At 44.9% G+C, this 15411-nt stretch overlaps 1 protein-coding gene across 5 annotated transcripts in view; it reads left to right on the top strand.

The window, feature by feature from the left end:
- LOC120058305 (R3H domain-containing protein 1-like) overlaps positions 1–15411 on the top strand; it is a 79562-nt gene that overhangs the window by 39450 nt on the left and 24701 nt on the right. For 3 of the 5 annotated variants that reach the window (XM_039006867.1, XM_039006864.1, XM_039006869.1), the window contains exons 2-3: positions 12122–12377; positions 13237–13516. In XM_039006867.1, the coding sequence (XP_038862795.1) occupies positions 13280–13516 (237 nt within the window). In that variant the 5' untranslated portion in view covers positions 12122–12377; positions 13237–13279. Of the gene's footprint in view, positions 1–10220; positions 12378–13236; positions 13517–15411 lie in introns of those variants that run through there. The other 2 variants (XM_039006868.1, XM_039006866.1) reach the window with 2 other exon arrangements.

Genomic DNA, 15411 nt, shown 5'->3' with positions numbered 1-15411 from the left:
GAGTGACGTTAATAATAAATAACACAAGGAACAAAACAAGAAACACGTGTAGCGTACAGACATGAAACACTGAAACAGAAACCATAACGCCTAGGGAAAATGCAAATTAATTACTTAAAAATCATACAATGTGATTTTCTGGATTTTTGTTTTAGATTCCGTCTCTCACAGTTGAAGTGTACCTATGATAAAAATGACAGACCTCTACATGCTTTGTAAGTAGGAAAACATGCAAAATTGGCAGTGTATCAAATACTTGTTCTCCCCACTGTATGTTGCTAGTCTGAAGCATTACTTACACATGTGTGTGAGATCTGCCTCTACAAATGTTTGGCGTGGCCATGGTCTGCTCATTAAGAAGGAACACTCCATTACTAATGGGGGGGGGAGAGTTTCTGCTCTAGTCCAGCTCTTTAAAAGTATTCTATATATATTTCTGTATCGTACAGGTTATAGTATCTCAACTGTTACTGTAGAGTTGTTTGATCTTCCGTCTTTATATTCATTTGTCTAGTTTCAGTTTATTACTTACTTTGAGCCTGGTCCACCATCTTGTTGGATGATTTATAGATTTTGTAAATACCTGCACCTGCTCCAAGAGCCTTAAATAAATACGGTGCACAGGATCGTCTGCTTCCTGCCTCTCCTTGCTCACCAGATTAAGTAAGGGGCCTACCATCCACCCTTACAGCAGGCCATTATTTTGGCTATTCATTTGGCTCCCATGGCTATCCCTGCATAGGATGACAATGCCCCCATCCACCACCATCAACAAAACATAAAATTAGGGAATTTCCTGTTTGAAAAAATGGTGTCCCATCCCTCCAATAGAGTTGCAGATACTTGTAGAATTTATGCCAAAGTGCATTGATGCTGTTCTGGCTCATGGAGGCCCAGTGCCCTATTAAGACACTTATGTTGGTGTTTCCTTTAATTTGCCAGTTACCTGTATGTTCCTCATGTTAAATTGACTGCAGGATGTATTGCACTACTAGAATTAGTCACTCATGGGTTGGTTGCTCATTGTAAATACATTGTCTCCACCACCACTACCTCACTTGTCAGTTTGAACTAAATCAGTGCTAATCGGAATTAGGGCTGGGAGGTATACCATTTTTGACTATATACCGGCATTGATGCAAGGACCGGTTTAGGTTTTTACTTTACCTTCTATAACCTTATTTCAATGTTTGTTTTGTTTCTTACTGTCTATAAACAGCTAGTTTGTGGCCAAATTATGTAAAACGCTAATGCTAATCTTACGTTAGGTGGTGCCCACTTATTAGAATAATTGTTTTATTTCCATGATTCCAACAGTTCTCACTTAAGTGTTTTGCTCAAAATCACAAGTCAAATTGCAATATTTAGTTAAAATAAGGTCTAGATTTTTTGCCCATCTGTACCAGCCCTACGTGGCAGTGTGATCTGAAATGAGTGCAGGAAATTGATAATGCTGAAAAATATTTTTGGTTGAAGTTTAATTAAACAGTATAAAACTATCAGAATAGCAAATGTACAACTTTTATTATTCAAAAACATAAAATACTGTCAAAAACGTGAGAAATATTGTAATATGATATTTTGGTCATATCGCCAGCCCTAATCTGAATCCATTTCCAACCCCAGCTTGCTTTGCAATGCATTCAGTTAATTAGTATGAGTGAATATTCTCCAATTACAGCAGCGAAAGGAACTACCTTATTCGCCAGGGGTGTGTAGTGCACCGGGTGGATTTTATCTTCCAGATATATTCCAGAGGTATTTTGTTAACCAATCTATTCAGCTGAAGGGCTGGGAATTGCCAGATACTCACAATACGATATCACAATTCTTAGGTGCCAAAACAATGTGTGTTGAGATTCTATATGTATTGCGATTTTGATATTACAAAAATATTGCTCACTATATGTCGGCGACAGAAAGACGAGAGAGCATGAGGAAATTTGCTGAAAACATGTTGACTCACTATTTAAAAAGATGACAAAGAAGCTATAGGATGAAAAATACCCGAGTTTTGCCTCAGGTACAGCCGACTAGCTCTAGTCAATGCTACCTAGCAAAACATTTGAGTCAAAACTATCAATATAATATTGCCAAAAATAATATTGCGATATGTAACTCAATTTCTTCCAATCACTGGTGAAGTATGAAATGCTGAGGGCACTAGCACTTGTGTGCCTAGATGTTTCCTTACCACCGCACCATGCTGTGAGCGTGTGTGCCTGTGTGTGTACTGTGTAGCCTGTTGGTGTGTATGCAATTAGCCCTGTGAGCTTATCACAGTTCACCCAACCAGACCTGCTCTAGAACTCGAGCGACGACAACTATATCCCCAGCCTGCCTCCCATCACATCCCTCGCACCTTCACTTATAGTCGTCCACCCAGAGGTGACAGTGAAACTTTGCAGCTCAATGGTGTGATGCTTAAAAAAAACTGTCTCTTTGACCAATCTAGTTAATTAGACCTTATGTCATTATTTCTCTGAAATAATTGTTTGTCCGCACAAGTTTCAGGGGAGCAGTTTTCTTCAACTACAGAGTAAAGTATATTGGGTTGGATATACAGGAGTAGCCTCTTCTCTCTTTCAGCAGAATTTATCTTTCAAGATAATTTAAGCCGTAGTCAAATTATATTTTTCCTACAGCTTAGGGAAGGTGTGTGTACTTGCAGTTTCAATCGTTTCAGGAGCTATCATCAAATATGAATATTGTCAGGGACGCCCAGGGACATGTTTTAATCTAGGACTCGACCCTGGCAGGGATAATGCGACAAGGTTTCAGGGAAACGCTTGCAAAAACAAACACTTGGTCACATTTCTTTTTTACTAACTTTCCCTCTCCCTCCAATTGTCTCCAACTTTCTCATCTGCTTCTTACTGAGGCATTCAAAGCGTCTGTTATTGCCAAACACCATCTCTTTGGGCTCAACTCCCCACGTCGTTGCAGTATAATGTAAACACATTTAATGAACACAGACTCCTGATGGTTGCTTGACAGGGATCTGTAGTATATTATTGGGGGAGGATGGAGGATGTAAGCATTCATTCCCTGCTAGAGCTGTATAATTCTGAAGGTGTGAGAATCACATTTGTTTACAGTAGAGGCAGGGTGCCGCATGCATGTGCGGTAATTGTTTATTGGATGTTTTTTTAGGTGTCGGTGTGTTTGCCCGAGGGAGTTGTGAGGACCCCACGTAGATCAATGGCAGAGGGGTAAGAAAGGATTTCGCTGCCTGTGCCCTATCTTTGAGAGAAATGCCATTGTTTATTTCAATACCATCTAGATTTTAATTACTTGTTTCGTAGGTATGTAAAGGTTCACCAAACCCACGGTTCAGTAGTATTGTTGTTTTGGGGTAACTGTTCGGTTTTGGTACTGTAGTTAATTTTTGTTTATTTCAGAAAATTCAAAGTGTTGGCATTCCTGATTCCATATATGAGCATGAGTGATATAATGCCTGATGAGAGCACAATCAGGAATACCAACACTTTGTATTTTCTGAAATGAAAACACGATTAATCTGCAACACTAAAACACAGTGGATTCTGTGTATGAAATCAATATGTAAAAATGGCTCAGACATTGTATAGGCCTATGCCATGTTTTCTTACAAAGAGAAAAACATGCGCACCGATGTCTGTAGCAGGGTACTTCTAATTTCCCACTCCGAGGTAATGTGATGGGCTATCTCTGTAGCCCTTGAGCTCCTTCCATCTGTTGTAATTGCAACACAGGGTGCATACACCAGCTGCGGTTGACCGTGTCAAGTGATCACTTAGTGGCCACTGACTCCAATGTTGAAACCGGGTTCTGTTCCCACAGTCTTTACACCATGGACGGGAAAGCTCCAACCATTCAAGAGGACCTGAGCCCTAGGACCATGCCTCAGGACTACCTGGCATGATGACTTCTTGCTGTCCCCAGTCCACCTGGTTGTGCTACTGCTCCAGTTTCAACGGTTCTGCCTGCGGCTAAGGAACCCTGACCTGTTCACCGGACGTGCTACCTGCCCCATACCTGCTGTTTTCAACTCTCTAGAGACAGCAGGAGCGGTAGAGATACTCTGAATGATCGGCTATGAAAATCAAACTGACATTTACTCCTGAGGTGCTGACCTGTTGCACCCCCTACAACCATTGTGATTATTATTATTTGACCCTGCTGGTCATCTATGAACATTAGAACATCTTGGCTATGTTCTGTTATAATCTCCACCCGGCACAGCCAGAAGAGGACTGGCCACCCCTCATAGCCTGGTTCCTCTCTAGGTTTCTTCCTAGGTTCTGGCCTTTCTAGGGAGTTTTTCCTAGCCACCGTGCTTCTACACCTGCATTGCTTGCTGTTTGGGGTTTTAGGCTGGGTTTCTGTACAGCACTTTGTGACATCAGCTGATGTAAGAAGGGCTTTATAAATAAATTTGATTGATTGGCCAGTTCATTGACAACTGTGGCTTTAGCTTGCTTATATAGAGCTGGTACTAACTGTTTTCTCAAATGGGTTGGAGAGGGCAAAGTTAATAACGTAGCTATAGCACTTTCACGAGGTGCTGAAATCCGTTATTCTTCTCAACCACCGAGAATGGGCGCATATCCCCAGCTATTAACTTAACTATCGCTCTTGTTATTTCTTTGGCCTGGTCAGAATCCCCTGCAAACGGCTGCTTTTTTTTGTTTTGCCTTTCCGTCTTGCTTGGCTGGTAGGAATATTCAAATCAAATTTTATTTGCCAATTTTTAAATATATTTTTAAAATTTTATTTAACTAGGCAAGTCAGTTAAGAACAAATTCTTATTTTCAATGATGGCCTAGGAACAGTGGGTTAACTGCCTTGTTCATGGGCAGAACAACATATTTTTTTTTACCTTGTCAGATTAAATCTTGCAACCTTTCGGTTACTAGTCCAACGCTCTAACCACTCGGCTATCTGCTGCCACATGCGCCGAATACAACAGAAATACTTACTTACAAGCCCTTAACCAACAATGCAGTTTTAAGAAAATCCCCCCCCAAAAAATGTTTTAAGTAAGAGATAAGAAGAACAAATAGTTAAAGAGCAGCAGTAAATATCAATAGCGGGGCTATATACAGGGGGTACCGGTACAGAGTCAATGTGCGGGGGCACCGATGTTCCCTAACTGGAGATTTAAACGTTGGAGAATCGTCCTGGTTTATCGACCCCACCACTCGCCATCGTACAGAACTATACTGAACAAAAATATAACCGCAATAGGCAACAATTTCAATGATTTTACTGCTTTACAGTTCATATAAGGAAATATGTCAATTTAAATTAATTACTTAGGCCCTAATCTTTGGATTTCACATGACTGGGCAGGGGCGCAGCCATGGGTAGGCCTGAGCATCTGTATGTTGTCCTATTTGGTTGATTAGGCCAAGTATTCCTTGATGAACAATTCTTCATCACTAATGAATAATCAAATATTTTATCTTGTAGTAACTATCTCTTTAGAAACACGTTTTGTTCACTAAAAGACTTGCAGAAGAGACGGGTCAAAACTTTTATTCAAATTAGATGTTTTTCCCCCTTAATTGACTGCTACAGTCAATCAATCAAATACACATAGACAGTAGAATTCTCTCAAGCTTTCTTTACATCGCACTACCTCTTTACACTATTTCTCTGTAAGGCATATACTGTGGTCCAACATACCCCCACCTTTCCCACACACTCACTCCTACACAAACACCCACACACACACTCTGGTTGGGTTGTGATTTTATTGCGGGGGGGTAGTTGGTTATGAAGGGGGAGGGATGGGTGAGGTAGGTAAACATCCCATGGCTCCTCTCAACGCCGTGGGCTCGGGCTGTATCGCTAATAAAGAGCTCAATTTAGCCAGTGACGTGCTGCGAGCTCAGCCGAGCCACCTGAGTGGCTGAGCTCGGCTCTGACATCATACAGCCCAGTCGTTGATTTGGCTCTGTCTCCGAGGCTTCGGAGTGAGAGTCTCAACCCAACCATGGGCTCTGGCACTTAGGCAGCCCGGCACAGACAGAGCGAGCTAGCGCTGCGAAGAAAGGAAGAAAGAAAGGGCGGAAGAAGGGGGCTGTCTCGGACAATTCTCCGAGCAGCAACTTTCACAGCCAATGCAGCCTCTGGTACTATGGAAACTAAACCCCTGACCAATGGAAATAATGGTGGCTACAATGTGGCAGGTGAGTGATATGTGCTGTGCACGCTCCGCTCGAGAGGTGCAAGTACCTACCAGAACAATGTCCAATATATGAGCACCCTGTGTAAGTGGGTCTTGTCTTTGTACATAGAGAAATAAACCTGAGACTGTTTGTGAGCGTGGCTGTAGTATTCAGCATTTTGCAGTGAGAGACAGAGTTTGCCGGGGATATGCTGCGGCTTTTCTAGAAGTTCACAAGCTTTGCGTTCGAAAAAAGGAGGAATATGATTAGCTGTCTGGAGCTTGTGATTTTTTTGCACCAAGGTTGTCTTTGGTCGTAGTCCCATTAACTTCCCCTTTGAAAATATTGTTATTTGCGCTGCTGCGACGTTGTTTCTTTCCCAAAGGGCTTTTTCCCTTAGGTTAGAGAGGGGGAAGGAAGCGGTGCGCTTGATCCCCTGCTGAGATCTTTTGGTGTGTGCTGAATAGCACCACGGCACTCGGACCCAAGCTGCTCAGTCCCTCTCTAAAACCTTACTCGCTGTGCCATGCTTGGACCAGGAGGGAAATACATGCAACAGTAAGACAGTCTCCATCTCTCCTTCAATGGCGTTGTCAATTTGTGACACGGTGGCTTTTTTCACACCGGAAAAGTTGTTGATTCTAATAGGGCGCGGAATATGCAGATCTTTTGCAACTCTGAATATTATTACATTGTCTGGTAGGAGTGTGCTTCCTATTTTTCTTCTGTAATTTTTGCAATTCTGCTAATAAGTGCTCAATCAGCTCATAAGCCATTTAGAAGTGTTGAGGTTTGCTGTTTTTGTCTTGTGCCTCTGTCAGCATTTTCATGATCATTTCTGTGTCTCCAGGTGTGTTTGTTTCCTCAATCGTCCTCTGGCTGGCTGATGAATTGGTTATTATCCCTGTCATAGATTATTCTATAGCGTTACGAGCTTGGCTTTATTTGCTAATAGTTCACTGGTAATTGCACCTATTCCATTTCCCCATATGATACCTTAGGGGACTGTTAGCAAATCATTTTTATGCTAAGTGTGTGCGAACTGTGTCGTAATTGGTAGAGTGGGGCCACTTGTATTTAGTTTCCCGGAATACTATGCATCTCATTTCTGTTAAATGGGGCAATCAGAGTTCTGGTAAAGTGGGACAAGGTTACGATGGGAATGGAGTCCGTCAGACCACCTAACGGCTACTCTGCATCAGCCATTCTCATCAATTCCCCCCCCAGTCTTCAACTCATATCCTTTTATGTCTACTAATCGTACATCTAATGAAGGGTACAAGTGAAGGATTCTAATTTGATGCCTAGCCCAAATGTCACTTGCCATCAGTGAGCTTTGGCTCCTATCACAGTCCCAGACGGCCGGAGCGAGGTGACGAGGGTCGTTTTCAGAGTCTGGCTAATGATTCAGTTCAGTCTCCTCCAGCCTCACTCTAAGAGGGGGTTGAAATTAATAACATAACAGGACCCAGTGCTACTGCAAGCCATAATGCCCCAGAGATGCACTCCAGAGATGGCGTTTAACATTGCCCAGAAACCTGGCGTAATTGCATTATGATTGGGGCAAAAGGCAGGGGAATATCTGGCTCATGAAGGCAATTAAGTGGTGTAATTGCTATATGGATGTAGCCGGGGAGGGAGCGGAGCCCGGCGCACTGCGCTCTAACCTCCGCAGGAAGTCCTCATTAGTGAAAAGTAGCGCTCCTTTGTGTGCTGAGTGGCGGCTGCTGCCGTCCAGCAAAGGAAAAAACTGCACCAGGATTTTGATCCTTGTCCATCCTTCCTTTCCTTATATGTTTCATTCATTCTTTCTCCTCTTTCTCCCCCATTGGTAATTGAAAGGAAGCTAGAGGTAGCCTCACCTCTGACGGCAGCCCTGAAGTCACCTGGCCCATCTGTTAGGAAACTCACACAGCAGGTGAGAGATTCACCATGTCTCCTCTCTCTGCTGGATGAGATGATGGATAGTGGATATTGTGATTTGCTATTGAAGTCATTAGTGTAGCTCGATGTACTGTGAATTAGAGCTGGGACGATCAATCAAAATGTATCAATACCGACCATTTATCGAGGACATTTTTACTGACATCAATAAGAACGATAAGTAGCCTTTACTAGAGGAATGTGAAGTTTGAAATAAAATAAGTCTGCTAAAATGGGCTATTGCTAACAGGACAATGATAGACACATTTGTAGTAGTAGTTTTAAGGGTAATATAATAAAAAGTAATTGGTGCACATTAATGTTAAACGTATCGTTCAATGTATCGTTATCGTGATAATTTCATTGCATTGATGGTGATATGGATTTTTGTCCATATTGCCCCGCACTACTGGGTATTCTCCCATCTCATTTTTGATAGCCCTGGCTCGGACATAGATATAGACTTCTTTATTCCTGCATTCAATAAAAAAACGTTCGGATGGCAAGACTCTGCTTTTGATCACGGCTTTGTGTTTAAGCAGATGGAAATGAACAGCACCACTGGGGTCTGAGAGTTGAACCTCCCGCCTCGGGGGCATTTAAAAAAAATCTCCCCTTACTCTGAGAGCGTCATTAAAGAAAGCACCCTGGGGCTAGAGGTGGACTGTCTTTTGAGCCTTCAGAGTGTTGAATGCACCGGAATCTTAGAGTCCGTCAATAGAACAGTGTACTTCTTGGCGCAGTTCCAAACTGAAGCCAGGGAATGACATATTTCAGATGGTGCTGTATGTAAGGGAAGGGGGCACGGTAAGAGCAAAAAGGGGCAGTTACGGAGTTGGCATCACTATGGTATTTGTCTTTAATTTTGTGTTTTAAATGTGTGTGTGTGTAGTTAATGCACAGTAGTGTCAGGCTTCAGAGCACCCCCCCTCTTGCAATTTATATTCCGTTCTGACGCCAGCCAACTGTCAATCATCTGTAAATATAATTGGCTATGAAAAAATAGTTCACCCAGTGCTGATGGGGATTATTAATAAGGACGCCATCCCCCTGTGTGTGGGTGGTAAAAAAAAGAAGAGAAACTCTCCAGGTCTATGTGCTTAAAAGATAACAAAGGTTGAAAGGAAGGAATTTAATTAAAGTTTTCATCTCCCTCAGTTCTTATTTCAATATCACAAAGGATTCTAATCTTGCAGAATTATAAAAATTTACTATTTAATTCTTGACCCCAAAAAATGTTACTTGATGTTCCCAAAAAATGTTCCCCACAGATAAAAGGTAGATTTATTTTTGGTGTGTCACATGCTTTCATAAGAAGGAAATATTGTTTACCTAGTTTATATTCTGGAAAATAAAATTATGTATGCTTAGTTAACACATGATTGGACTGTCACAGACAGATCAGTCCATTTGTCTCCTCTGGTTTATTATGGTGTCAACTTGCAGATCGACCGTAGCGGACTGCTCCCGCTTTCCTCTCTTGCCCATGTTCGTGCCATGCTTCCTCACTATTTAAGTCAATAGGACACCTCCCTGCATGGGTCCCAAATGGCACCCTATTCCCTATATTAGTGCACTACTTTGGACAGGACCTGGTCAGAAGTAGTGCACTATATAGGAGTAAGGTGCCATTTGGGATGCTGCCCTGCCTCTTGTTTTGTACACAGCAGGGATGAGGAAGCAGCAAACAGCTTATTTATCCAGCCTGACAAAATCAATACCTTTTCCACTCTTAGCTGTCACTCGTTGACACCAACACAGATCTCATTTGTATCTCCCAACATCCATTCGCCGACTGGATGACCGATCGGAAAGAGAGAGGCACGCACACACACAAACACACGTTACAATCACTCACAAACTCGCCACTTCCACCCTTATTTGTACTCTTAGTTTTCCCTCTGCTCACTGGTCAGCCACAGTTGGTTGAGCAGCTCAATGTAAAGCCCTAACCACCTAAGCATTCCTCGAGTCAACTGTGAGGAGAAGAGATGGCCGGTGCTGTCTCTGTCTGGCTCCGGCTATCCGCTCGGATAGAACACCCTGGCCAATTAGTTGCGAAATGTGGACACGGAACCCCCCACCCCGCCCCCATTGAAGAGGAAAGAAGGAAAAGTAACAAAATAAAAGCCCCTGGAGGAAGATGAGAGCTCCATGAATTGTACCTTTTGCGTTTTTTCTGTCTCCAAGGAATATAAAAATGCCCTTTGCCTCTGTAATATTGTCCATCTGTCATCCACAAATGCATTTGTGTGTACCAAGTCACCTTGTGAGGAGAACGAGCATCTGCCGTAGAAATGATGCACTCATAAATTCATAAGAAAACACAAACCACAAGTATATGGACAGACACCGAAAATTCTACGGAACGTCCAGTCAGTGCTCCAGCTGAGACCAGAAGTTCCTGAAGAGTCATGTGACTACAAGGCTCAATGTCCAGGGTCAAGAAAGACCTGCTTCTTAGATGTTCCACCGCACCACGAACTTGTGTAATGGAGGTTGATCCTCATTAGAAGAGACGGTACTGTACTCTCCTCTCTACCACCAGCCCTCCACCACCAACCAACCCCTTCTCTCAGCCCGGGGGAGCCTCCATCTGTGGCCACTCCAGAGCGGGGGCGTGGGAGGGAAAAAGTTGGCCAGGCATGGGCGTCCTTGCTCTCCTGACGCTGGATGTGCTGCGGAAAAAACGGGAGGGGTGGTAGGGGGGGTGAACTACTGAGCTCTCATGAATTCCAGAACTGCTCTTGTCTGGTCGCATTAAAAGCATAATTGTCCTTGAGTGTGAGTCCGCCTAGAGAAGAGGTGGGAAAATATGCAGAGTGTCTCGTTCAGCCCCTCGCCAACGTCTGGTCCCTGTGACCCCCACAGCGCAGCTCGCATAGTTGAGATGCGGAGGGCTTATGGCAGGCTGTCACTCCCAAAAAGCACAGGGCAGGCAGCCCAGACAGCAGGAGGCCTGGGGAAAGAGACGAAGCAGAGGGACTTGTGACAGACACCACACGCCCTGTTGACAGACAGGAGGCTGCCGCACACCGACAGACGGGGGTGTGTGTGTTGACAAGCATTTGTGTGACTGTGTGTGTGTGTGAGACTAAAAGCCAACCAGACACGCGCACACACCTGTCCTCTCTACTGACAGCCCCCCACCAGCCCTGGGCTACAGATCTCATGAATCCCAATCAGGCGAGGCCATCGGAGGATTAAATAATGCAGCAGCCCCTGCTTCAGCTCTGCGCCACCTCCATTAGCCTGATAAATGTGCTACGTTGTCAGTCAGGTACACAGCAAGTGTTTGCTTAGCTGTGCCCTGCCATTCTCAAGTCAACACGTCCCAATGATCTCAGGCCTCTATTTGGACTGGTATTTACACTGCTCAATTGTGCTAAAAATGTGAATTGATAAGCACCAACAGAGTCATCCTGGCCAGTGTAGAGCAGATCAGATAACTGTTCAGTAAACTGGACTGAAGAGAGAGACCAGATTTTAGGATGAACTAGCTACCATGACACCATGCTTCTTGGTGCCCATGGCAACCTCTACGAGGTGACACAGTGCCCGGTTACCTGGGGCTCTGTAGAGCTAAGAGGTGAGTTGGAGCCGTTGTTAACTGGATTATGGAGCGAGCTGGAAATCCACTTGACCTCCTGGCCGACCCCTCTGACTGGGACTTCCTCCACACAGCTTCTTAACCCAGAAGAGAGCAGAGTTTAGCGGGGTTAGAGCGTGGCGGAGCTCTGAGGGAGCTGAGAGATGGAAACGTTAGCTCTCTGTGACAGCCTCCTGCCCTGCAGTTTGGCCTCCAACCACAGGAGAGAAAAGAATCAGAGAAGCAACGAATCCACGTCTTCTCAGCTAGACAGTGGCCGTTCGGTCAGCCAAATAGACTTGATTCAAAATGCTTGTTTTAGTATCACTACTACTCTGTGTGAGGTGTGTATGCACGTGATAACTTCGTTTACAATTAAATACATAAATCACCAGTGAACACATACTAACAAACCATTCTCTCTCTTCCTCCCTCCACCTGTCTCTCTCCCCAGGTCACTGAGGGGCATGAGAGCCTTGTCGGAGGCCAGCGCTGTTGCTTGCCGGACCCAGTGCTGGTGACGGGGACATGGGCCTCTTCCTCAGGGCTTCCAGCACGACCCAGCTCCACACAAGCCAGAGCCTCAGCCACCAACTGGTCCAGCACCACCCAGACACCAACAGCAGCAGCACGCAGAGGGACCCCGCCTCAGTGGGTCTCGCCCTTCTCTTCGGCGCAACCACTGACCTGCAGGCCAAGCACCGCAGCCGGTAAATACACACACACACACAATCAGACATCACTCGCATTACAGACATTACAGCCTCTGCAGTAACAGTCACAGCCCATGTCTCAGGACAAAGCATTAAAAAGGCAGTCCATTTCAGACTAGAGATGGCAGACTGGATAGGCAGGGTAGAGTGGGCAGTGACAGCCAGAGAGACTGGGTCGGAGAGAATAGGATGCCAGTGTGGTGACAGGTTGCCAGATAGGAGATAACGCAGGGAGATTGCTTCTCCCGTTTTCACGATAAGGAAGATTGGGATCCCTGGAGGCCTCAGTGCTGCTAGCTACAGCGTCTACAGGCCTGCATATGGGAGTGTCACAACCGCCGTGTCTTTTCTCCCTGCGAGGCAGGCAGCCTGGCAGGCAGAGCAGTCACAGCTCGCTGCACCATCTGGCCATGCTGACGTCCGCCCTGGCACCAGACACGCAATGTCAGGCAGGACCACGGTGTGAGTAGAGGAGCGTCACACACACAGGAGTAGAGCATATCTCACCCTCTAAAGTGTTAATGGAAGCGCTTCAGAAGCCACTGATTCTCATTAGCACCTTTGAGCTGGCTGGGCTCTCCTGAGGGCCAGGTGCTGCTCACACTCTCAGGGACACGGTTTTCATCAATTTAGATCGAGGGAGGGGTGTAGGGAAAGGGGCAGAGGTTAAGGGTTTACAATGATGCATTATTACACAGTTGGCTATAATATTGGGTCATTTGTCATTGAGGAAACTTCATTGATCTGTTAGTACAAATAGCTGCTGCTGAAACAGTAGCCTTGGGGAGGACAGGCAGTGGCTGAGGCTGACCGAAGCAACCGTGTCGTGTGTTGTCCATCTCTCTCTGCTCTCTAGGTCTCGAGCTCTTGGTAGACGAAGCTCCAAGTAGCCTTCTCTAATGAGGATGTCTGATACTGTCACTGTAAAGGAGACTAGCGCCACTATGAGAGGTGTGGAGACGGAGGAGAGCCACCATGCCAGTGCCACACCGACACCAGCGGGGGGAGAAGAACCAAGCCCGACCAAGACAAACGGCAGGGAGCAGGCAGAGACCCAGCCACAGGCCAAAGCTCAAACCCAGCTCCAACCCGAGATTCAACCAGAGAGCTGCTGCCAAGACAAGAACGAAACTCAGGTAAATCTCATCACAGAGCAGGGTTGTATCTATCTTACATCTTGGGCCCCACACCGTCCTGTACCAGTTTTATTTTTTTTACCAACGCCTACAACCCCCCCTTCCCACAAAATCAACCATCCATGCCCACACAATTTCCGTATCAAAGTATGGCATGTCAGTTGACGGGGTTGGGTTATGTACCAGAGGACTACACTAAAGGTATATGCAGCGAGAAATGGTAGGGGACTAGTGAGACAGACGTGTGAGGGTTGGGGGTATCGGTTGGCTTTGTAATGGTTAGCAGAGCGGGGAGAAATAATTGCTTTCTGATACAGCACAGGCTCAGGGGCCCTGGGGAGTCCCTGGCAAAGCACAACCAATCAATTGTCAGATAATTGAGTTGTGAGAACCCGCAGAAGCGGTGTACCGCAAAACCACTACTCAGTTATCATACGCTTGAAGGTTAACCTTGTGGAGGTTTTATATGGCAGGCGGCCTATATCGTTTTTTCTCTCCCATCCTCTGACAGGTAGTGCGTGAAAGATTTGAACAGCTAGGCTAGTCTCCTTTCATGCTGTAACATTTCCCTCATGCTATCCCCCTTTCAGAAAAGCCTTGACCCTTTTCATATCTCAGCACCACAAGTCTACTCTCAACCTGACTCCATGTCTATAGGTGGTTATATATGGTATTACAGCAGTCAGAGGAGAGCTGCATTTGAAATGGCACCCTATTTACTATATAGTGCACTATTTTTGATTAGGGCCTATAGGGCTCTGGTCAAAAGTAGTGCACTTTATATGGAAAAGATTGCCATTTCAGTTGTATCTTAGCCTGGCTGCCCCCCCTTGTAAAGGTGGTTGTACAGTACTAAAGGCAGTTGGGATAAGGGGGGGGGGGGGTATACCTGTAAGGGAATGGAAAGGCCAGGAGCCATGCAGTCAGTCAGCTGAGGAGATCCATGCAAGAGCGGAAAAGCAGATAATCTCGATCTCAAATCCCAGTTTATCCACAAACTTCTCCTGTATCACCCCTAGGGGGATGAGGAGGCGGAACAAATGCCTTTACTGCCATCTGTCTCCTCCACTTTGCAGATCGAGGCGCCTCACTACACACAAGGTGCTGTTTTAGATGTGTGTGCAGGAGAGAACAGTTATTTTACCATTCCCCGCGGCCGTTCTTCCAAGTCTAGAATTCAGAGTAGCATGGAGGGCAAGGAACGCTTTCTTTTCAAATCCTCTACTGCAGTGACTTATTTAGACTTACAAATTTAAAAGTTATTGTGCATCAACCATTTATAAATAAGGTTAGAATCTGTTGGATATTTAGGAAAAAGAAAAGGTTGCATCTTAACATTTCTTCATTACAAAAACATTTAATGGATCTGTTTTTGTAGAGATGGAATAAATGGTTTCAAGAGCAGATTCCCATCTTTACATGTAATTGTCCTCAGTCATTTTGTTATTAAGGGGACTCATCCCAGGGCTTACAGACAATGAGACCCTTGTCTCATGTGATCCATTTTGTCTCATTGCCTACCGTACAGCGGCAAACACCGGGACAGATGGGAAAAAGGCCCAAGGTACAGTGGCAAGAGGCATGTCTGTAACTGTGTTTGCTTGATGAACCCCACCAGCTAATAGCTGACAATGAGTTGTTTTTCCCTTTTAATTTACACTGCCTGCACCCCCCCCCCCTCCCATTTTGTGTAGTATATATTTTTTACACTTTTTTTAAGCTTGTGGTTTTCAGTTATTCAAGTGCAAATTTTAAATTCTAATGCATCAGAATCATGACGAGTGATCTAACCAGTGACCAGTTAATGGTCAATCTAACCTAGGTGACCGTGTGCATGGTGTTGTCTTGAGCTTGGGTTGCCATGCCAGTGTGTGCTGTGCTTGCACGGGAATTAT

The sequence above is a fragment of the Salvelinus namaycush genome, chromosome 13 (genome assembly GCF_016432855.1).
Source record: "Salvelinus namaycush isolate Seneca chromosome 13, SaNama_1.0, whole genome shotgun sequence".
Taxonomy (NCBI): domain Eukaryota; kingdom Metazoa; phylum Chordata; class Actinopteri; order Salmoniformes; family Salmonidae; genus Salvelinus; species Salvelinus namaycush.
Note: the sequence above shows the minus strand (reverse complement) of the source record. Positions and strands in the feature narration are given on the sequence as shown.